The sequence below is a fragment of the Heptranchias perlo genome, chromosome 18 (assembly GCF_035084215.1).
Source record: "Heptranchias perlo isolate sHepPer1 chromosome 18, sHepPer1.hap1, whole genome shotgun sequence".
NCBI classification, from domain to species: domain Eukaryota; kingdom Metazoa; phylum Chordata; class Chondrichthyes; order Hexanchiformes; family Hexanchidae; genus Heptranchias; species Heptranchias perlo.
The window spans coordinates 34,555,753-34,578,215 of NC_090342.1; the positions used below are offsets into that span (position 1 = coordinate 34,555,753).

Genomic DNA, 22,463 nt, shown 5'->3' on the forward strand with positions numbered 1-22,463 from the left:
CAGGGGTGGTGCCAGAGGACTGGAGAAATGCAAATGTTACACCCTTGTTTAGAAAAGGGTGTAAGGATAAACCCAGCAACTATAGGCCAGTCAGTTTAACCTTGGTAGAGGGGAAACTTTTAGAAATGATAATCTGGGGCAAAATTAACAGTCACTTGGACAAGTGTAGGTTAATAAAGGAAAGCCAGCACTGATTTATTAAAGGCAAATTGTGTTTAATCAACGTGATTGAGTTTTTTGATCAGGTAACAGAGAGGGTCGATGAGGGCAATGCGGTTGATGTGGTGTATTTGGACTTCCAAAAGGCGTTTTGATACAGTGCCGCATAATAGGCTTGTCATCAAAGTTGAAGCCCATGGAATAAAGGGGGCAGTGGCAGCATGGATACGAAATTGGCTAAGTGACAGGAAACAGAAAGTAGTGGTGAACGGTTGTTTTTCAGACTGGAGAGAGGTAGACAGTGGTATTCCCCAGGGTCGGTACTAGGACCATTGCTTTTTTTGATATGTATTAATGACTTGGACTTGGGTGTACAGGGCACAATTTCAAAATTTGCAGATGACACAAAACTTGGAAGGGTAGTGAACAGTGAGGAGGATAGTGATAGAATTCAAGAGGACATAGACAGGCTGGTGGAATGGGCAGAAACATGGCAGATGAAATTCAACGCAGAAATGTGTGAAGAGATACATTTTGGTAGGAAGAATCAGGAGAGGCAATATAAACTAAAGGGTACAGTTCTAAAAGGGGTGCAGGAACAGAGAGATCTGGGGGTATATGTGCACAAATTGTTGAAGGTGGCAGGGCACGTTGAGAAAGCGGTTAAAAAGCATACGGGATCCTGGGCTTTATAAATAGAGGCATAGAGTACAAAAGCAAGGAGGTTATGATGAACCTTTATGAAACACTGGTTTGGCCACAACTGGAGTATTGTGTCCAATTCTGGGCACTGCACTTTAGGAAAGATGTGAAGGCCTTAGAGAGGGTGTGGAAGAGATTTACTAGAATGATTCCAGGGATGAGGGACTTTAGTTACGTGCATAGACTGCAGAAGCTGGGGTTGTTCTCCTTGGGAAAAAAGAAGGTTGAGAGGAGATTTGATGGAGGTATTCTGGTCAGAGTAAATAGAGAGAAACTGTTCCCATTGGCGGAGGAGTCAAGAACCAGAGGACATAGATTTAAGGTGATGGGCAAAAGAACCAAAGGCGACATGAGAAAAAACTTTTTTACGCAGTGGTTGTGATCTGGAAAGCACTGCCTAAGGGTATGGTGAAGGCAGATTCAGTCGTGGCTTTCAAAAGGGAATTGGATAAGTACTTGAAGGAAAAGAATTTGCAGGGCTATGGGGATAGGGTGGGGAAGTGGGACTAGCTGGATTGCTCTTGCAGAGAGCCAGCACGGACTCAACGGGTTGAATGGCCTCCTTCCGTGCTGTAACCATTCTATGATTCTATTCTATGAAAGTCCTGGCTCTAATTTTTAGTCTATGTCCCCTAGTCCTCGGCTCCCCAAGCAGCAGAAATAGTTTCTCTCTATCTACCCTATCAGTTCCTCTTAATATCTTGAAAACTTCGATCAAATCACCTCTTAATCTTCTAAATTCCAGGGAATACAACCCTACGTTTTGTAATTTCTCCTCATAATTTAACCCTTGGAGTCCAGGTATAATTCTAGTAAATCTACGCTGCACTCCCTCCAAGGCAATATATTCTTCCTAAGGTGTGGTGCCCAGAACTGCACACACTCCTCCAGGTGTGGTCTAACCAGGGCTTTGTATAGCTGTAGCATAACTTCTACCCCCTTGTATTCTAGTCCTCTAGATATAAAGGCCAGCATTCTATTAGCCTTTTTGATTATATTTTGTACCTGTCCATGACATTTTAATGATCTATGTACATGGACCCCTAAGTCTCTTTGGACCTCCACTGTTTTGAACTTTTCACCATTTAGAAATGATCTATTCCGTTTGTCAATGGAATAAGCATGCTTTAAGAATGTAACCGAGCTGTTTCAAATTTCTTATTGCCTTAATCATAGAGCTACAGGTACTTGCCCGCATTGAAACACTAAAAGCCAGGTCACAAATGTGGGTTCACACAGGGCATTCTCACATGGTGAGCTCCTGGTCTCAGTGGTGATACTATGGAGAGGTATGGAGCATTGACTGGGCACTTCCACAGAAATAAAGGAAATCTAAAGGACCAATCACCCCGGGCACCTTTCAGCACCTCCTAGTGGCTGATTACAGTGGTAATGGCAGAAGGGTGGGTACAAGTCCAGCAAATCCTCCCAGTCAGGGAAGGTGTGTACTGCAGAGAGAAAATGGAATAAAATGAATTATTTAAAAAACTATACACAGAACAAAAAGCGAGATAGTCTGCTTGCGTCATCTCAGGCCAGTAGCTCTAATATTGAGGCAATAAGAAATTTGAAACAGCTCAGTTACAATCTTAAAGCATGCTTATTCCATTGACAAACGGAATAGATCAGAGAACTTTCTAAATGGTGAAAAGCTCAAAACAGTGGAGGTCCAAAGAAACTTAGGGGTCCATGTACATAGATCATTAAAATGTCATGGACAGGTACAAAATATATTCAAAAAGGCTAAATGAATTCATCTCTGAATCAGACTTGACCCCACTATGAACTTGAGCACATAATCTAGGCTGACACAACAGTGCAGTTCCGAGGGAGTGCTGCATTGTCGGAGGTGCCGTCTTTCAGATGAGAAGTTAAACTGAGGCCCCATCCGCTGAACAGGTGGATGTAAAAGATCTTACGGCACTATTCGAAGAAGAGCAGCATCAATCTCCCAGTGTCCTGGTCAATATTCCTTCCTCAACCAACACCACCAAAAACAGATGATCTGCTGTTGATCTCATTTATTGTTTGTAGGAACTTGTACAGCATCTGATGGGTGAGGTCATCAAATGCTGGTGACAAAAGCGTTACTGTCTTTGATAACATTACCGCAGGAGCATGGAGAAATGATTTCCAGCTGGTTGTTGTACATCTTCTATTTAATTATTCTCCCATATCTCAATCCTAAAAGACAAACAGATGACAAATCTCCGTACCTGCGAGGTTTCTGCCAACTCCCCCTATTGACTGACGTACGGTGCCACGGTTTGTGGGTCCGCCAAACTACAATATAGAAACAACAAGCAATTTACTTTGCAATGACAGACATCATACCAAAGCCCATGGTTTTTGTTTAGGTGTCAGACTTGGCTCAGTGGTAGCACTCTTGCCTTTGAGTTAGAAGGTCATGGGTTCAAGACCCACTCCACATAGTTGAGCACATAGTCTAGGCTGATACATCCGTGCAGTACTGAGGGAGTGCTTCACTGTTGGAAGTACTGTTTTTCGGATGAGATGTTAAATTAAGACCCTATCTGCCCTCTCAGGAAGACATAAAAGATCCCACAACAGTATTTGAATAAGAGCAAGGGAGTTCTCAACCAACACCACCATAGCAGATTATCTCATTGTGTTTGCCTACATTATATGTGACTTCAAAAGTACTTAATTGGCTGTAAGGCGCTTTGGACATCTTGAGGTTATGAAAGGTGCTATATAAATACAAGTTCTTTCTCTCTCATTGTTACTTTGTGGTGACATAAATAGTGTAAGCTGCTCATATGTAAATGTCTCTGCCAGTGTGAAAATTAATTCATTGCGGCATTAATACTAATCGTGTAATGGCACAGCATTGTAACCAGACACCTGGCCTATTTGAGTGGCCTAATCTGTATTCTAGGATGCAAAATCTTTCTTTTCTATTCAATTGTTCCTCCACAAGAAAGGGGCTGTGCATGAACATAAATAACACAGAATGGCATTTGTATTTGATGAAGCAGCTGGTAGTGGAGAGCAGGACACATTGAGTAGGGTTTGGATAATTTGTTACTGGAGAGAGCCACAGACTGCCCAGAGAATTCAGGAATCGGCCTTGGAGAGCAGGGCAGGTTGTGTAGGAAATGGAGGGGTTGGTACTAGAGAGTGGAATAGGCAGAATTGGTGGGACAGGCTGTGTAGAGAGTCAAGAAAGTGGTAACAGGGTGAAAAAGGTTGTTTGGATCATATAGACTTTGGTATTGGAGAGCAGGACAGGCTGTATTGGTGAAGGAGCTGGTACTGCTCAGCACGTCAGGTTATTTTGCAATGCTGGAATCAGCAGTGCTTATTGCCTTGCATCTTCGACATGCAACTACTGTAATAATGGTGGATACCGCCTTAATATTTGGACAGATCTTCTGGACAGCGAATGCTGTCTACAGTGCCTTCATATCCTGAGGATAGTGACATAGCTGGATCATGGTATGAAGATAAAAATGAGATTTTAGAGCACCAGCAGCTCTGTACCAACAATGTGACCAGAAGGACTTATTACAAATGAGTTGAAACAGAAGTAATATTGATTAACCTTACAAGTCAACCTTTTTTTTATTGCATTAATACCTTTTGTGCTTTATCACTTTGAAACCATTATTTAACAAAATTAAAATAACTTTTTTAAAATTTGCTTTCGAAACTATATTTTAGTCATGGCTATTTCCCTTGCGATCTCTTCCCCCTCTCGATGAATGACTGAGTGAGCCTGCACTCTGCTCCTCTCCCAGTGTTGTTCTGTAACTGGCCAACTTCTGTCTGATTTTTGTTTTTTTCCTCCATCCCTGTGGGGAAGTGCCTGACCCCTCCTCACGGTGTCAGATCAGGAGCTCACTGTGAGAGACACCCGCGTCCTAAGTTAGATGTTTCCAATTGTTTGATGCCTTGGTACTGGTGAACACGGTCAGCACAAGTATGCTGCTCAATGATCGCTGATTCACCCGGAATATCAGATGAAAGAAATAAGTCTTCATTCCTGCTGGACTTAACTCCTCCCAGGTCACAAGAAGAACATGGGATTAAAAATAATTATTCCACACGGGTATTGTCAGGAAACAGGGCCGTCAAGTGGCCAGAGTGATTATAGCAGCACTTTAGTCAGAGCTGGATATACTCCTATTAAAGGAGGTACTGCATTTTAAAATGTGAATAAACGATTGAGAATCACCAGCTCAGACCCTCTGATGAGTGCACTGGGTCCTGCAGTGCTGTGGACAGAGAAACTCAGCTTAGAATGCAGCTATTCTCCTTTTGGTTCTGAATTTGAATGTCTACTCAAAGCCGTGTAGTGTGTCAGAAACATTTATATCTTAATCCAAATTTATTGTGGGGGAGGGGGGGAAAGAGGTACAAGGAGTTTTTGTGGTACTGAAATCCATGTGACTCCAGCAGCATGCGGTTTAGTATAAGGGAAAGGATAAAGGTGTCAGAAGGTAGCCAGGAGCCCTGTGACCATTCTTTCCCTCAGGGAATTGAGGCTCCAGGTTTTCCCCTCCTCTTTGACTAGGCTCCCAGGCCTTAGCCTCCACTGCTCTGAGTCAGACCTCCAGAGGCAGAAAGAAGCAGTTCCCTCCCTCCTTGTTGGGAGTCATCTTACCTCCACTCAATGTAGAGAGAAAGAACATTTGTATTGGGCTTTCCACAACCACACAACATCCCAAACTGCTTCACAACCAATTAAGTACTTTTGAAGTGTAATCACTGTTGTAATGTAGGAAATGCAGCAGCCAATTTGCGCCCAGCAAGGTCCTACAAACAGCAATGAGATCAATGACCAGATAATCTGTTTTTAGATGTGGGTTGAGGGATATTCGCTGGCCAGGACCCTGGGGAGAACGCCCCTGCTCATCTTCAAATAGTGTCATGGGTTCTTTTGCATTCGCCTGAGAGGGCAGACAGGTCCTTGGTTTAATGTTTCATCCAAAAGCTGGCAGCTAACAGTGCCGCACTTCTCAGTACTGTATTTCATACAAGTCCGTTAGCCTGCCCGCTCTCATATCCCTTTTTCCTTCAACCACCTTTCGAATCTATTCTCAAATGTTGAAGTATTCTCGGCTTCAATCACTAACTCCTTCATAATTTAAAAGAATCTCCGTTAAATCTCCTCGTGGCTTTCTCCACTCCAGTGGAAATATTCCTAGCATTTCAAGTCTCTCCTTATAACTATAGTTTTCCATTATTGGAATTATCCTGGTGAATCCACGCTATGCCTTGAATATCTTTCCCATAATGGGGCGCCCAAAACTGCATACAGTACTCCAAGTGTGGCCTACCCACTGTTTTGGACAAATAAATGTATTATAGCTTCATTACTCTAATTTGTAAAACTCAGAATGCTGTTGGCTATTTTTATGGGTTTATTTTCCTGTACTTGCACTTTAAGGGAATTATGTATTTAAACCCCTAGGTCTCTGTTCAACATCTTTCCATTGAGTGCACACTCCCATTCCTTGTTTTTCTTATGAAAATATTACCTCACATTCACCCACATTAAATTGCATCTGCCACCTGTCTGCCCGATCCGTTAACATGTCTGTCCTCCTTGCTATTTGCCAGGTCTCCTACTTTGGTCATCAGCAATTTAAAAATTGTGTTCCTGATACCCAAGTCCAAATCATCTAAATATACTGAGAACAAAAGTGGACCCAGCACTGACCCGTCTCCAATTCGAACAAACACCCATTTACCTGTTTGTTTCCTGTCCTTTAACCAACTTTCTGTCCATGCTGCTATATTTCCTCATACCATACACCTGAATTTTTCTAACAGCCTCTTGTGAAACACCTTAATGAACAACTTCTGAAATCTGAATACACTACATCTACTACATTCCCTTTATCTATCCAATCAATGACTTCTTCAAAAAAACCTCTTATTAAATTTGTCAAATAGGACTTGCACTTAACAAGTCAGTCAGTAATCAAGTCTGTGATTAATCTATGCATTTCTAAATAGTCACAATTTTATCCAGCATTGTACTCCAGATAAGGATAAATCACTGCCTTACACGAGCTCACTATTACACCTTGAACCTTTCCCCTATTGTTAATTTTGCTTACATAACACTGACTACACATCCAAAGTAATCCAGTTGTTTGAGCCTTGGTCAGAGATTCACAGGGTGGATGTAAACTCTCCGTAGAACTGGACTGGAGCTGGGCAGCAAAAAACATTTTTGCAGTTTCTCTTTTAAAAACATCAAGATTAGGTTCAGCTAATCAGGATTTCAATCACTCAAAACTATAAATTTTTAAACGTTTTTGTTTGATGCCGAGAATATTGTGGTGGATTTGGGGTAATTCAACTGCTCTAGGCTGTGACTTTGTTTTATTTTGGTAAAGTAATTAGATTTTCTGGTTCTTAATGAATGATGAAACTAATCCCAAAATGCAATATATATATATATATATATATATATTGGGTGGAGGCCCATCAATGGGCCATTTTCTATTGCAATGTGCCACTGTAATGTCCCATTGAGTGTGGCATGTCGGCGATTCCCCACACATTGAAATAACAATTTGTGGTTTCATCAAGGAAAGGAGTTGAGCAGAATTCAGGCACTTCTCTGGAGTTAAGAAAAGAACAGGAGGATTTGCCCTCAGGAACAGTTGGCTGCTTTTTTCAAAGTGGCATTGGGAAAACAGGCTGACCTCACATAGTACATACACTGAGAAAAGAGGAAGAGGAGAAAATTATCTTAAAAAGACCAATATGACCATTTAAAAAAAAACCTTAATGGGCGATAGGATTTAAAGAGCTAAACTTTAGGTAGGATCATTGGATTCAAAAAGTGCCGATGGCAGAAATGGGAGCAGAGGCAAGTAGATCAGCTGCAGTTTGTTCAATCTTCACACACTTTTATTGCCGTGTTCACGTACCATCATATTGTCTTGTTTCGCCTTTGCAATAAAATCAACATTGGAGCCGCCAATCACGACCTGTGGAAGCACAAAAAATTGGTATAGGTGATCAGTCGGGAGGATTATGGATTAACGCACTCAGGCACAAAGGACTTAGTTAAGTACAACTGCTGTCAGGTGTCAGTTTAATAGGAGCTGTATTTTTATCTGACATTACATTGATTGTAGCAGCAACAGTAAACAGCACCAAATCAGCAGAAGAAACCATCCGAGAAACTCAACATTTTAGGGATTTCTTTTACTCTCTATACAAAAACAGCAAAAATACCCACTCTCCTTTCCACCCACATGTGGTTACTTAAAGAATGAGAACTGGTAGGATTTCTGTTCCAGACCAGAGGCTAAATGAGAAATGGAAATATGTTACCAGGCCACAGTGCACTTTACGGATTCAAATGCTGGAAGTGAGAGCAGTTTAACTGGTCCTTCGAATCCTGGATGATTTACTGCCTTGAATACACTCCTAAAAATGGCTTATCTTTTTATAATAGTTAGTTACAGAGTAGCACTAGCTACCTTTCCAGAGGTATTGCAATCTAGACTTGCTCTCAGAGTCCATTAGTGCACCACTGAATTTTTTCTGTGCCCCTCTGTGAGGAGGGAGGGTCGACTTTTATAATTCTGAATATAATCGGGTCTGCTGAGAGGTTTTGAAAATACTCTGATTTACCATTGAATAACACTCTTGTGTATATTAAAGATGATTTAATATCTTGGGGTTTTGCCATTTGGTACATTGGGGATATATATGAGGGTAAGATTCCCCCCCAACGCCCCGATCTCCCTGCACTATCTGCGGCTGGGAGAGCTGGGACGTGATCTTCTCCCATTCCTCTACCAGTGTAGCTCTGAAAAAACAGAAAATGCAGATTTAAAAAAATATTCGTTCATGGGATGTGGGCGTCGCTGGCGAGGCCAGGATTTATTGCCCATCCCTAATTGCCCTTGAGAAGGTGGTGGTGAGCTACCTTCTTGAACTGCTGCTGTCCGTGTGGTGAAGTTTCTCCCACAGTGCTGTCAGGAAGGGAGTTCCAGGATTTTGACCCAGCGACAATGAAGGAATGGCGACATATTTCCAAGTTGGGATGGTGTGTGACTTGGGAGGGGAACGTGCAGGTGGTGTTGTTCCCATGTACCTGCTGCTCTTGTCCTTCTAGGTGGTAGATGTCGCGGGTTTGGGAGGTGCTGTCAAAGAAGCCTTGGTGAGTTACTGCAGTGCATCCTGTGGATGGTACACACTGCAGCCACTGTCTGCCGGTGGTGAAGGGAGTGAATGTTTAGGGTGGTGGATGGGGTGCCAATCAAGCGGGCTGCTTTGTCCTGGACGGTGTCGAGCTTCTTGAGTGTTGTTGGAGCTGCCCTCATCCAGGCAAGTGGAGAGTATTCCATCACTCTCCTGACTTGTGCCTTGTGGATGGTGGAAAGGCTTTGGGGAGTCAGGAGGTGAGTCACTTGCTGCAGAACACCCAGCCTCTGACTTGCTCTTGTAGCCATGGTATTTATGTGGCTGGTCCAGTTAAGTTTTTGGTCAATGGTGACCCCCAGGATGTTGATGGTGGGGGATTCGGCGATGGTAATGCCGTTGAATGTCAAGGGGAGGTGATTAGACTCTCTCTAGTTGGAGATGGTCGTTGCCTGGCACTTGTCTGGCGCGAATGTTACTTGTCACTTATCAGCCCAAGCCTGGATGTTGTCCAGGTCTTGCTGCATGCGGGCTCGGACTGCTTCATTATTTGAGGGGTTGTGAATGGAACTGAACACTGTACAATCATCAGTGAACATCCCCATTTCTGACCTTATGATGGAGGGAACGTCATTGATGAAGCAGCTGAAGATGGTTGGGCCTAGGACACTGCCCTGAGGAACTCCTGCAGCAATGCCTTGGGGCTGAGATGATTGGCCTCCAACAACCACTATCATCTTCCTTTGTGCTAGATATGACTCCAGCCACTGGAGAGTTTTCCCCCTGATTCCCATTGACTTCAATTTTACTAGGGCTCCTTGGTGCCACACTTGATCAAATGCTGCCTTGATGTCAAGGGCAGTCACTCTCACCTCATCTCTGGAATTCAGCTCTTTTGTCCATGTTTGGATCAAGGCTGTAATGAAGTCTGGAGCCGAGTGGTCCTGGCGGAACCCAAACTGAGCATCGGTGAGCAGGTTATTGAGTATGTGCCGCTTGATAGCACTGTCGACAACACTTTCCATCACTTTGCTGATGATTGAGAGTAGACTGATGGGGCGGTAAATGGCCGGATTGGATTTGTCCTGCTTTTTGTGGACAGGACATACCTGGGCAATTTTCCACATTGTCGGGTAGATGCCAGTGTTGTAGCTGTACTGGAACAGCTTGGCTAGAGGCGCAGCTAGTTCTGGAGCACAAGTCTTCAGCACTTTGGTCGGGATGTTGTCGGGGCCCATAGCCTTTGCTGTATCCAGTGCACTCAGCCGTTTCTTTCTATCACGTGGAGTGAATCAAATTGGCTGAAGACTGGCTTCTGTGATGGTGGGGATATTGGGAGGAGGCTGAGATGGATCATCCACTCAGCACTTCTGGCTGAAGATGGTTGCAAACGCTTCAGTCTTGTTTTTTGCACTCACGTGCTGGACTCCACCTTCATTGAGGATGGGGATGTTTGCAGAGCCTCCTCCTTCTGTTAGTTGTTTAATTGTCCACCACCATTCACGACTCGATGTGGCAGGACTGCAGAGCTTTGATCTGATCCGTTGGTTGTGGAATCGCTTAGCTCTGTCTATAGCATGTTGCTTCCGCTGTTTAGCATGCATGTAGTCCTGAGTTGTTGCTTCACCAGGTTGGCACCTCATTTTTAGGTACGCCTGGTGCTGCTCCTGGCATGCTCTTCTACATTCCTCATTGAACCAGGGTTGATCCCCTGGCTTGTTGGTAATGGTAGAGTGAGGAATATGCCGGGCCATGAGGTTACAGATTGTGCTCGAATACAATTCTGCTGCTGCTGGCTTACAGCGCCTCATGGATGCCCAGTTTTGAGCTGCTAAATCTATTCTGAATCTATCCCATTTAGCACAGTGGTAGTGCCACACAACACGTTGGATGGTATCCTCAGTACGAAGACGGGACTTTGTCTCCACGAGGCCTGTGCGGTGGTCACTCCTACCACTGCTGTCATGGACAGATGCATTTGCAACAGGTAGATTGGTGAGGACGAGGTCAAGTAAGTTTTTCCCTCGTGTTGGTTCGCTCACCACCTGCCGCAGGCAGGTATATCCTTCAGGACTCGGTCAGTAGTGGTGGTACCGAGCCACTCTTGGTGATGGACATTGAAGTGCCCCACCCAGAGTACATTCTGTGCCCATGTTCCCCTCAATGCTTCCTCCAAGTGGTGTTCAACATGGAGGAGGACTGATTCATCAACTGAGGGAGGGTGGTAGGTGGTAATCAGCAGGAGGTTTCCTTGTCCATGTTTGACCTGATGCCATGAGATTTCATGGGGTCCAGAGTCAATGTTGAGGACTCCCAGGGCCATTCCCTCCTGACTGTATATCACTGTACCGCCACCTCTGGTGGGTCTGTCCTGCTGGTGGGACAGGACATACCCAGGGATGGTAATGGAAGAGTCTGGGACATTGGCTGAAAGGTATGATTCTGTCAGGCTGTTGCTTGACTAGTCTGTGGGACAGCTCTCCCAATTTTGGCACAAGTCCCCAGATGTTAGTGAGGGGGACTTTGTAGGGTCGACTGGGCTTGGTTTGCCTTTGTCGTGTCCGGTGTCTAGTGGTCCATCCGGTTTTATTCTTGTTATGACTTTTTTTTTTAAGTGAGATTTTACAACTGAGTGGCTTGCTCGGCCATTTCAGAGGACAATTAAGAATCAATCACATTGCTGTGGGTCTGGAGTCACATAAAGGCCAGATCAGGTAAGGACGGTAGGTTTCCTTCCCTAAAGGGCATTGTGAACCAGATGGGCTTTTACGACAATCCGGTAGTTTCATGGCTACCATTATTGATACTAGTATTTTAATTCCAGATTTTTATTTAATTAATTGAATTTAAATGCCCTAGCTGCCGTGGCGGGATTGGAATTCATGACTCCGGATTATTAGTCCGGGCTTCTGGATTACTAATCCAGTAACATAACCACTATGCTACCGAACCCTACTCCTGCGGTAATAACTGGCAGCAGCAGTGTTTATTCCAGGCTCTAAGGAAGTGAATGGGATTGATTCGTCTTCTCATTTTTACCTCCCTCCCTGTGAATGAGCACGTGGACGACTCCTTCTCGCAACACGAGGACATCATGGGAATGAGCTCAATGTCACAATTCCTCACACAGGACAAATGGGCTCTCAGCACCACCTGGCCGTGATGTCTGAGCAATCTCACTAAAAATATAATTGGAGAACATCTGCAGGCATCATGCTTGCCTCCTTTAAATACAAGTCATAGGACAGGATTCTTTCAAAACATTTGCTTCAATGTTGTGGGAGAAACCCAGGTTAAAGCCCATCCACCTTGAAAGTGCCTTTTCCTGGCAGTACAATCCAATTCGCATGACATAACTGAGGCCAGTTTCTATCTTGAGCTGTGCAGTAGGACTATCAATGAACTACTGGTTCATTAAATAAAACCATAATTTTTGACTTAAAGCACAGTTGCAAAAGAACAAGTAGGTCACCGTTCACCATTCTGCCCAGGATGCATATGGAAAGAAGGCACGATGCCTTCCCCTTGATTCTGGAGGGAGACAGACTCAGTGTTACAAGTTGGATTTCTCCATTACATATGGGCCAGGATAATTGCAGAGTATGTTAATGGATATTAACATCAATTTGCTTTAATGGGAGTGACGGGGTAATTTTTGTGAAATTATATTACACAAGCACTGTTGAGAGAAAATGACAAATTATGACAGTAACTTACTGGCTGTGCAGGAGCACCATGCTTTCCTCTTGGTGGTTGTGACAGACTGCTGTAGTTGTGGTAATTCTGCCTGGCAAGAACACATGCTATGCGGCTGCCCACTTTTGCATTGTTCTTGATGAGAGAAATGTCTTCTTCAGAGTTAAGGATTAAAAGTGAATCAAGTGCTGGTGCTTGCTGGTAATTTATTGTTCAGAAAAGTATGGAACATCAAACCTAATCTCTCCATCATTCTATCATAGACCTGCCCAACTCCACCTCCACGGGGAGGTGAGCAACCAGAAGCGAAACTCCGAGAACGGTTTGTGACATTTCTCCCCTAGCTCCATAATCAAATAAAACTTCACAATACTGATCCAACCTCACAACTCACACTTACTGCTCTGACTAGTTGCATTCAGAGTATTTGTTTCAGAATGAGAATGAAGATTATAAAGTTAAGGACAGACACAGAGGATCATTTATTTATTTTGAAGGAGTTAATCAACACAACACAAACTGCTTTTGTGGGGAGTCTGTTCACCGATCCACCACTCTGAGTGGAAAACTAAAATCTCTTCGAATCTGACTTAAAGCTTGTTAATTTTGTGCTTGTGCCCTCATTTTAATAGTATGCTTACACTATCTACGCCTTTCATCATTTCAAAGGACTAAATCATATTGTGCTCTGAAATTTCTTCTAATAAAAGCAAACTCGGTTCTTTGAGTTTACCATAATTTAAGACTGAAATCATTCCTGGCACTCATCTTTGATCCTTGGTTAAAGAATCAATGGCGCTTTGAAGGCTGGTTGTCCCAAACTGCACACAAGATTCTAAATGCACTGTTACCAATAAATTATAGAGGATTAAAAGTTTTGATTTTCAGTCAAATACCTCTGAAAGGAATACTAGTACTTGTTCGGCCCAGTTGATAACAGCTTCATACTAACCAGAAACTTTCACTGGGCAATAATCACACTCCATTCCTTCGCTTTCTTTGCTGATAGACTGGCTTCCTTATAAAGGGCAAAACTTGTTGATAGCTCTGAGTGGAACTGTATTTTTGAAAATAGTGCCACTTCATTGTGTACCCCTAGTTCATGTTTCTTGTTCCCATGTTGATGGGGATCTAGGAAGACGAGTTGGTGCAGTAGTTAAGCACATTATCCTTTCATCACTGGGACCTGGGCTCAGGTCCAACCTAAAATGAAGGGATGGAAGTCTCCCTCTGTTCATTACAAGAAAACATTGATGAAATCCAACCTCTAAATTACATGACACGATAGGGATTTACCTACAAACCTAATTCTGAATAGCAGGAATTTAACCTCCAAGGAAGTAGTACTGGTGTCCTTGGAAAGGAGTTGCCTTTGAGGTGATTTAATTGGAGTTTTCAAAACTGAAAAGGATTGACAAAGTTGACCCAGGCAAATTGGTCACTTAGGTGAATGGTTCAAATACTGGGGGACAGAAGTTAAGATTTTGGAAGTTACTGACAAAGGTTAAACAGTCTAACTCACTTACATAATCCCAGAGTCCCTGTTTGTATTGCTCCTCTCCTCCCCCCTTCCCAGCATAATGCAAGCAGGTACCTGCTCAGGTTCCATATTTAATTATTCAGGAACTGTGAAGATGACACAGTTGCTATTTCTCTTTAAAGTTAACTTGTGATAAGTCAACCCCATCCTGCTATTGCAGCTGCTAGAGCTCAAAATGCTGTGAATGTGTGCTGGACCAGCAAATGAGTGTTCATGCTTTCACTTCCAATCTATAACAATTTTTGCAAATTCATTGTGTTTTGATCCAATGTGGGTTTCTGACACCACCTGTGATCCTCCCAGGTGACCGTCTTGACAGATGGTACCTAAAGGGATGACTGCAAAAGTCTAGGGGTGCACTTGAGAATCCCTACGTGGTCAGTTTTCGGTAAAATATTAAAATGCCTACGTGGTAAAGAAGCAGAATGCAAAATGGTTAGAAAGGGTTAATTAGTTAGTAACTGAGATTGGTACAGGTGGCCTGGCCTCCTGCTGGGCCATATGTTTGCGTAGTCAGCAGGTTTGCATGGTCTTAGCAATGTAGAGTCTTTGATGTGATTCAAGGACTGGTCTGAATGTCTCCATGTTTATGGCAGATCAATATAGGTAACGAGCTTAGCCAAAGTTGAAAGACATTTCAGGTTGGGAGATAAGGAACAGGGAAGAACATTCCAAGTTGGAAGGTGAGGAAGTATCCCCTTTGATGTCTAACAGCAGCATGATCAGCACATGGACGATTTATGATTGGCCGGAAATAATGTAACCTCGCATGGCAACCTATGCCCGGCTTATGATTGGTGTTGACCCTCGTTAAGTATGTTCCAACCCTATTGATTTGTATAAAAACGTGTGGATTTCTGTATGTTTCTTGTTCTTGCTCTGCCAGCATAGAGGGACTCTATGAGGAGTCCAAATCAATGCTGCAGACTAAGAACCCTGCTATTAAAGTTGTGTTGAACTTTAAAATGTATTCGACTTCAGTTTTTACTGAACCAGACTGAGGGGAAAGAATCCGGATCGTCACACTCAACCATACAAAGCCTTCAATTTGTATATCTGGACCTGCTCATGTTCTTGTCTATATGAAAGGAATCATGTGTAAGATATGCTGTTAAAGGAAATGGTTCAAAATATGAAGGATACTGGCAGTCAAGGAAATTCCTTGGGTGAGCTCATAAATTCTGTCTAGAATGAAGGGAGTAACAGCCTTGCCCAGGATTCCTCTATCACTAGTGGAGGAAAAAGAAGAAAAGTCACTGAGCCGGTCATGATCAGTCCCCCTCTAAATCAGAGGTGTTCAAACTCTTTGTCTTCATGGCCACAACAGATAGGCACTGTGGAGCCTCAAGGGCCACATATAAAAGTTTAAATTCATGTTCCCATTAATTAGCATATTTCTCAAGTTGCTGACACTAACAGATACTGGCGTTCTGATTTAGGATTTCTCCACCAATGAGGCAACAGCGTGACGAATAGCCTTTTCCAAACCTGCAGGCTGACAAAATTGAAACAGGACAAGCCAGTGAATAAGAAGTATAAACAAATGTAAAACTGAGTTGCCTGGGTTTTGAGGGCCAGACTGCTGGTCTAGCGGGCTGCATGTGTCCCCAGTGGATGTAGTTTGGACACTATCCGACCTGCTGAGTGTTCCCAGCGGTTCTGGTTTTGTTCTAGACCATGATTACACTGTTTGTACAAGTGCAGGATCTCTATCTTGGAATGTAAGGCTGATTGTGCGACTTGTACTATTCATTTTATTTTGTGAGGGAAGATGCTAAAAGATGGAAGAATTCAGCATGGCTTTTTTTTTGCAAAGAACAGGCAGCCTCCTGACTCAAACAATGAACCCAGACAGGTTAAGCCTTCCCTGCGAGACCACCACTCAAACATATCCACACTTGGCTTATTGATTAACAACAGACCCAGCTGGAAAACGTGCACAAAGGTGAGGCTTAGGGGATGAATTTCCTGACTTGCAACTTTGGCAGAAAAGCTGTATAAACCCTAGACAAATGGAGTAAACACTGCTTACACCAGTTTTCAGGTCTTTCCGTGGAGAAATCGCTGTGGAAATTCACCCCCAAAATATCATTACTCACTGTGTTAGTTACCAAGACTGTTCTTGTGTTTCTTACCGTGCCTCTTCCACAGCCTGCTGGACTGCATTATCAATAACCAGACCTGATGCTGCCTGCTCCTCTGGAATGGGGACTGCGATCAACACACCGCTGTCCTGGCCAAACTTATGGGCATTGGCTGTTAAAATAAAAACAACAAATACTTTCACTTTATTGCCCAGTCACTTGTTGCTCTCCCGGCTGGTTATATCTGTCAGTCCTGCATTAAGTCACAGCAGCAAAAGCAATCACTGGCTCTTGAAACGCTATAAAATCTCTGATATATGTAAACTGGCTGTTTGAACATCTAATTCAGATTAAAATTGTTCCATTTGTTTGCCATTACTTGCAGCTCTTGGGAGATGTTTTTCTTTCACTATTCCTATCTAATTGCAGCTTAGATATAATTGTTATGTATCACGGCAAACTCGTCATCTTAAGGCAATAATGGACAAGCCGGGTTTACATAAGTTTCAACTAATTCAAGAGCAGCTCAAACCAAACAGTCCCTGGTACAGTTGTTCCCCGACTTACACATGCCTGGTTATTAAATGTTGTCTAGTTCTATCCAGAGTCTTGTTGTCCAGCCTGTGAGATGATATCCATCCTGTTTATCACTGAACCATTTCCAATGTTTTTACACAAGATATCTCAAGACAGTTTAAACTGAAATCAGATATTTATCCATCGATGGAGAACAGTAGAAGCACACACGGTACAACAAATACTCCCTTGGTAAGCGCACTGCCATCAATAAATGTACGAAAGGAAGGAATTTCTCTTCCCTTTTCTCACCTCCTCTTCTGAAAGCACTGACTCAAGCTTGCAGCCTTCAGGTGCCTCACCCAAGTGACCTTTCTTCGTGTGTGAACTTTGACACTGGGTGTTGGTAGGCTATTCCGCCGTGGCAGGTAACACAGTGAAGCCCAATACTATTCGCACACGTGCATTTGTGATCAGGAGTGGAATCCCAGGCTTTTTCCTCCTTACTTAAGCCAGGTGCACTGAGGCCAATTGTAATACCCTTACTGCTGCTTTGGCTGAGATAGTTAACTCAGTACAAACTGGGGGACTGATCTTGGGACTTTCACAGTCTATATGGATCAGTGTGACACTGGGCTTTGCACTTACCCACTAAGCCAACTGAAGAGATTTAAACACCTGGGATCTAAATCACCGAATTCAAACAGTTGTAATCACTGCCATGATGACACATTCATTTCTTGACCTCTTCTGGGCACAGCTGTGAAACCAACGGATGTGGTGTAGATTTTCATGAACAATTTACAATGTACCATCTGATGATACTGCAGTCTCAGGGCGGACTGAACCTACCAATAAGCTGGGCTGCTTCCTCTTCATCCATAACATTATAAGGAGCTTGAAAGCCACTTTTTGGAGTAAAGAATGCTGGGAAGTCACATGTCTTTCCAAATGTGGCCACACATACCCCATGTGTCTCCTAAAGTAACCAAAACAGAGTGTTAAATGAGAATATTACCCAAAATAACAGCAGTTTGCTGCAACTTTGCTGCACACCACCTATGCTTGAGGCCTCTCTGAGTAAGATTATAATTCAGTGCCAAATAGTGTGAAATTATTTGCAGTTTGCGTTGTGGGTTTACCATCCCTCAGAACCCGTTTTCAGATTGATTCAAACTTATTTCACAAAGGAGAGAAAAGTGGTTCATCCCATCAGATTAGGCTGAATTCAAAGTCAACAATGAAGAGATACTATGGGCCCGATGTTAGCAGGGCTGCGGGTTCTCGGCAGGGGGGCTATCGGGCGCGTGGGTAACGCGCTCGGTGAAATTAGTCAGTTTCCCGCGTGATTGGAGGGTTTGGCATGGGTGTTACTTATATTGAATTTCTGAACAACTCACATTACATATTATATTGGCACCACTACTGCCATGTCTTCGCGAATCCTGTCTGGCTCGTGCAATAATGCCTGCTCCTGAGGATCACTATGAGGACCCACAACTGATGCCACCCATTGTGTCACTGCAGAATGGGTGTAGGTGTATTTGCAGGGCTCTTTTGCGCAGATGACCGAGAGACATCGGCGATGTCCCCGGTTGCACCCTGGAAGGATGCAGAGGAGAAGTTGTTGAGGGCAGTGGTGACTTTGACAGCGACAGGTAAGAAGATGGTCCTCGGGCCAGCCAGGAGCAGCTCGGCATGAAGGAGGCTGCAGATGTCCACGACTACATGTCGAGTGACTCTGAGCCTCCGTGTGCACTGCTGCTCAGAGAGGTCCAGGAGGCTGAGCCCCGGTCTGTGGACCCTGTGGTGAGGGTAGTGCCCTCTGTGACGCATCGCTCTCTGCGGTAGCCCTCCCTCCTGCTGTGCAGGTGAATGTGTCACAGCACTCTGTTGTGGAGCTCCACGTATCAGAGGTGGACGGCGTGGATGGCGAGGCTGGTGATGCTGTTCGCCCTCCGAGGAGGTCATGACTGCAGCTACGGCGGCCCCCATCCGCAAGATGTACATCTGAGGGGGTCCGCAAGGTAGGTACATGTCTCCGGACCACGGGGTAAGTGTGCAGGTGGGTGACTTTGACTGTCAGGAGGAGGGTGGTGGAGGCCAAACTTTGTCCCAAGTGACAGAGTGGCCTCCTGCACTGGGTGAGGGTCTCCCCCCACCCCCCCCCCACCTGTCAAATGGACCTTTGCAGCTGCCACAGGCTGACAGCTGCAACACGTCCATTTGACCTGGGAGTGTTTCCCCCAGTGTGGGAAACAGTCCCACTTTGTTCTAAAATCCTACATAATCCCTTAATGACCTGAAATACCTACATAAATACTGTCAGGTGGCATCCCGCTGGCTTTAATTGCCTGCGGGATTCCCACCAAGGGGGGCTGCGCGCGCACGCCGGCGCGTCAGCGGGGAACCCGGAAGCGCGCGGGTTCGGGGCGGGCTCCGGTACCGCGCCGGGATTCTCCGATTTTCGGAGCCCCCCCCCCCCAGGAACGCACCCGATAGCGGGTGCCAAAATAGAGCCCTATGTCTCTATAAATGAATATCTATCAGCCACTATACCAAGTATTCCAATGTTCGTCCAATATCCAGGATGGATTTGATGCCTGCTGAAATCACAGCAACAGGGGTGCGTCCCAACTCCGTCAGATCTGCGCTTATATCCAATGCTGCAAAAACAAAATAACGGTATCATCTGTTAGGTTCAGAGCAGTTCCACTGACACCGGACCAACAGTCTTGTGGGATATTGTATGAAACAAATTCTAACAAGATTGATTAATGAACTATGTGAAGCAAATTTAACATACTTTGTCTCCTTACTTATGTACTGATGCTCCCCAAAGGGATGGAAAATATATGTAGTTTTTTACCTCTGTGTTTCAGCTGTTAACATAACATTTCTAAAAGGGAGATGGTGGTTGTATCTATGAGTGGTCAATTGGTAGCATAGTCCCCAGAATTTCCAGCTAGGTTCCATATCACAATTATTACATAGAATATCCACCATCCTAAACATTCACTCCCTTCACCATCGGCGCACCTTGGCTGCAGTGCGTACCATCAACAGAATGCACTGCAGCAACTCGCCAAGGCTTCTTCGACAGCACCTCCCAAACCCGCGACATCTACCACTAGAAGGACAAGGGCAGCAGGCACATGGGAACAACACCACCTGCACGTTCCCCTCCAAGTCACACACTATCCCGACTTGGAAATATATCGCCATTCCTTCATCGTCGCTGGGTCAAAATCCTGGAACTCCCTGCCTAACAGCACTGTGGGAGAACCTTCACCACACTGACTGCAGCGGTTCAAGAAGGCGGCTCACCACCACCTTCTCAAGGGAAATTAGGGATGAGCAATAAATGCTGGCCTTGCCAGCGACGCCCACATCCCATGAACAAATTTAAAAAATTACAAAGAAACAACTACACACAAACATTCTGCCCAATCAGTCACTTTGATGATTATGCTCTGCGTGTGCAGTTGTCCTCTTCCCATGTGCCAACCCTATTTCCATATCCCTTTATCGTCCTTTCCTTCAACCACCTAACTAACATTCTTTAATGTTGACATAGTCTCTGCTTCAATCACCAATTCCGGTCCTGCATTCCACTGCCTCACAACCTTCTTTTTAAAAGAAGACAGTTTCTCCCGCTCCTTGTCCTAAATCTCTTACATTTAATCTTGTATCTTTGTGCCTTTGTTCGAGATGCCCCATCACTGGAAACATCCTATTTCTATCTATCCTGTCCGATCCCTTCATAATTTTAAACATCTCTATCAAATCATCTCCTAATAAACTCTGTGCTAATGCAAACAGTCCCAAATTTTCAAACCTTACAGTACTTGCACACGCAACGGAAACACTCTCTCCCGGATTGAGTATAACAGTACTGTAACGTTCTCTCCCGGATTGAGTATAACCGTACTGTAACATTCTCTCCCGGATTGAGTATAACAGTACTGTAACACTCTCTCCCGGATTGAGTATAACAGTACTGTAACACTCTCTCCCGGATTGAGTATAACCGTACTGTAACACTCTCTCCCGGATTGAGTATAACAGTACTGTAACACTGTCTCCCGGATTGAGTATAACCGTACTGTAACATTCTCTCCCGGATTGAGTGTAACAGTACTGTAACACTCTCTCCCGGATTGAGTATAACAGTACTGTAACATTCTCTCCCGGATTGAGTATAACAGTACTGTAACATTCTCTCCCGGATTGAGTATAACAGTACTGTAACGTTCTCTCCCGGATTGAGTATAACCGTACTGTAACGTTCTCTCCCGGATTGAGTATAACAGTACTGTAACATTCTCTCCCGGATTGAGTATAACCGTACTGTAACACTCCCGGATTGAGTATAACAGTACTGTAACATTCTCTCCCGGATTGAGTATAACAGTACTGTAACATTCTCTCCCGGATTGAGTATAACCGTACTGTAACACTCCCGGATTGAGTATAACAGTACTGTAACATTCTCTCCCGGATTGAGTATAACAGTACTGTAACACTCTCTCCCGGATTGAGTATAACAGTACTGTAACATTCTCTCCCGGATTGAGTATAACAGTACTGTAACAATCTCTCCCGGATTGAGTATAACAGTACTGTAACATTCTCTCCCGGATTGAGTATAACCGTACTGTAACACTCCCGGATTGAGTATAACAGTACTGTAACATTCTCTCCTGGATTGAGTATAACAGTACTGTAACATTCTCTCCCGGATTGAGTATAACCGTACTGTAACATTCTCTCCCGGATTGAGTATAACAGTACTGTAACATTCTCTCCCGGATTGAGTATAACAGTACTGTAACATTCTCTCCCGGATTGAGTATAACAGTACTGTAACATTCTCTCCCGGATTGAGTATAACCGTACTGTAACATTCTCTCCCGGATTGAGTATAACAGTACTGTAACATTCTCTCCCGGATTGAGTATAACCGTACTGTAACATTCTCTCCCGGATTGAGTATAACAGTACTGTAACATTCTCTCCTGGATTGAGTATAACAGTACTGTAACATTCTCTCCCGGATTGAGTATAACAGTACTGTAACATTCTCTCCCGGATTGAGTATAACCGTACTGTAACACTCCCGGATTGAGTATAACAGTACTGTAACATTCTCTCCCGGATTGAGTATAACAGTACTGTAACATTCTCTCCCGGATTGAGTATAACCGTACTGTAACACTCCCGGATTGAGTATAACAGTACTGTAACATTCTCTCCCGGATTGAGTATAACACTACTGTAACACTCTCTCCCGGATTGAGTATAACAGTACTGTAACATTCTCTCCCGGATTGAGTATAACAGTACTGTAACAATCTCTCCCGGATTGAGTATAACAGTACTGTAACATTCTCTCCCGGATTGAGTATAACCGTACTGTAACACTCCCGGATTGAGTATAACAGTACTGTAACATTCTCTCCTGGATTGAGTATAACAGTACTGTAACATTCTCTCCCGGATTGAGTATAACCGTACTGTAACATTCTCTCCCGGATTGAGTATAACAGTACTGTAACATTCTCTCCCGGATTGAGTATAACCGTACTGTAACATTCTCTCCCGGATTGAGTATAACAGTACTGTAACAT

At 44.0% G+C, this 22,463-nt stretch overlaps 1 protein-coding gene across 1 annotated transcript in view; it reads right to left on the reverse strand.

Moving 5' to 3' along the window:
• The window catches only part of zgc:136858 (uncharacterized protein LOC678543 homolog), a 65,245-nt gene that overhangs the window by 31,035 nt on the left and 11,747 nt on the right, over positions 1–22,463 (reverse strand). Inside the window, 7 exon segments of the mRNA XM_068000088.1 lie at positions 3,078–3,144; positions 7,773–7,832; positions 12,715–12,845; positions 15,377–15,462; positions 16,369–16,489; positions 17,686–17,812; positions 19,393–19,499. Coding sequence (XP_067856189.1) covers positions 3,078–3,144; positions 7,773–7,832; positions 12,715–12,845; positions 15,377–15,462; positions 16,369–16,489; positions 17,686–17,812; positions 19,393–19,499 — 699 coding nt within the window.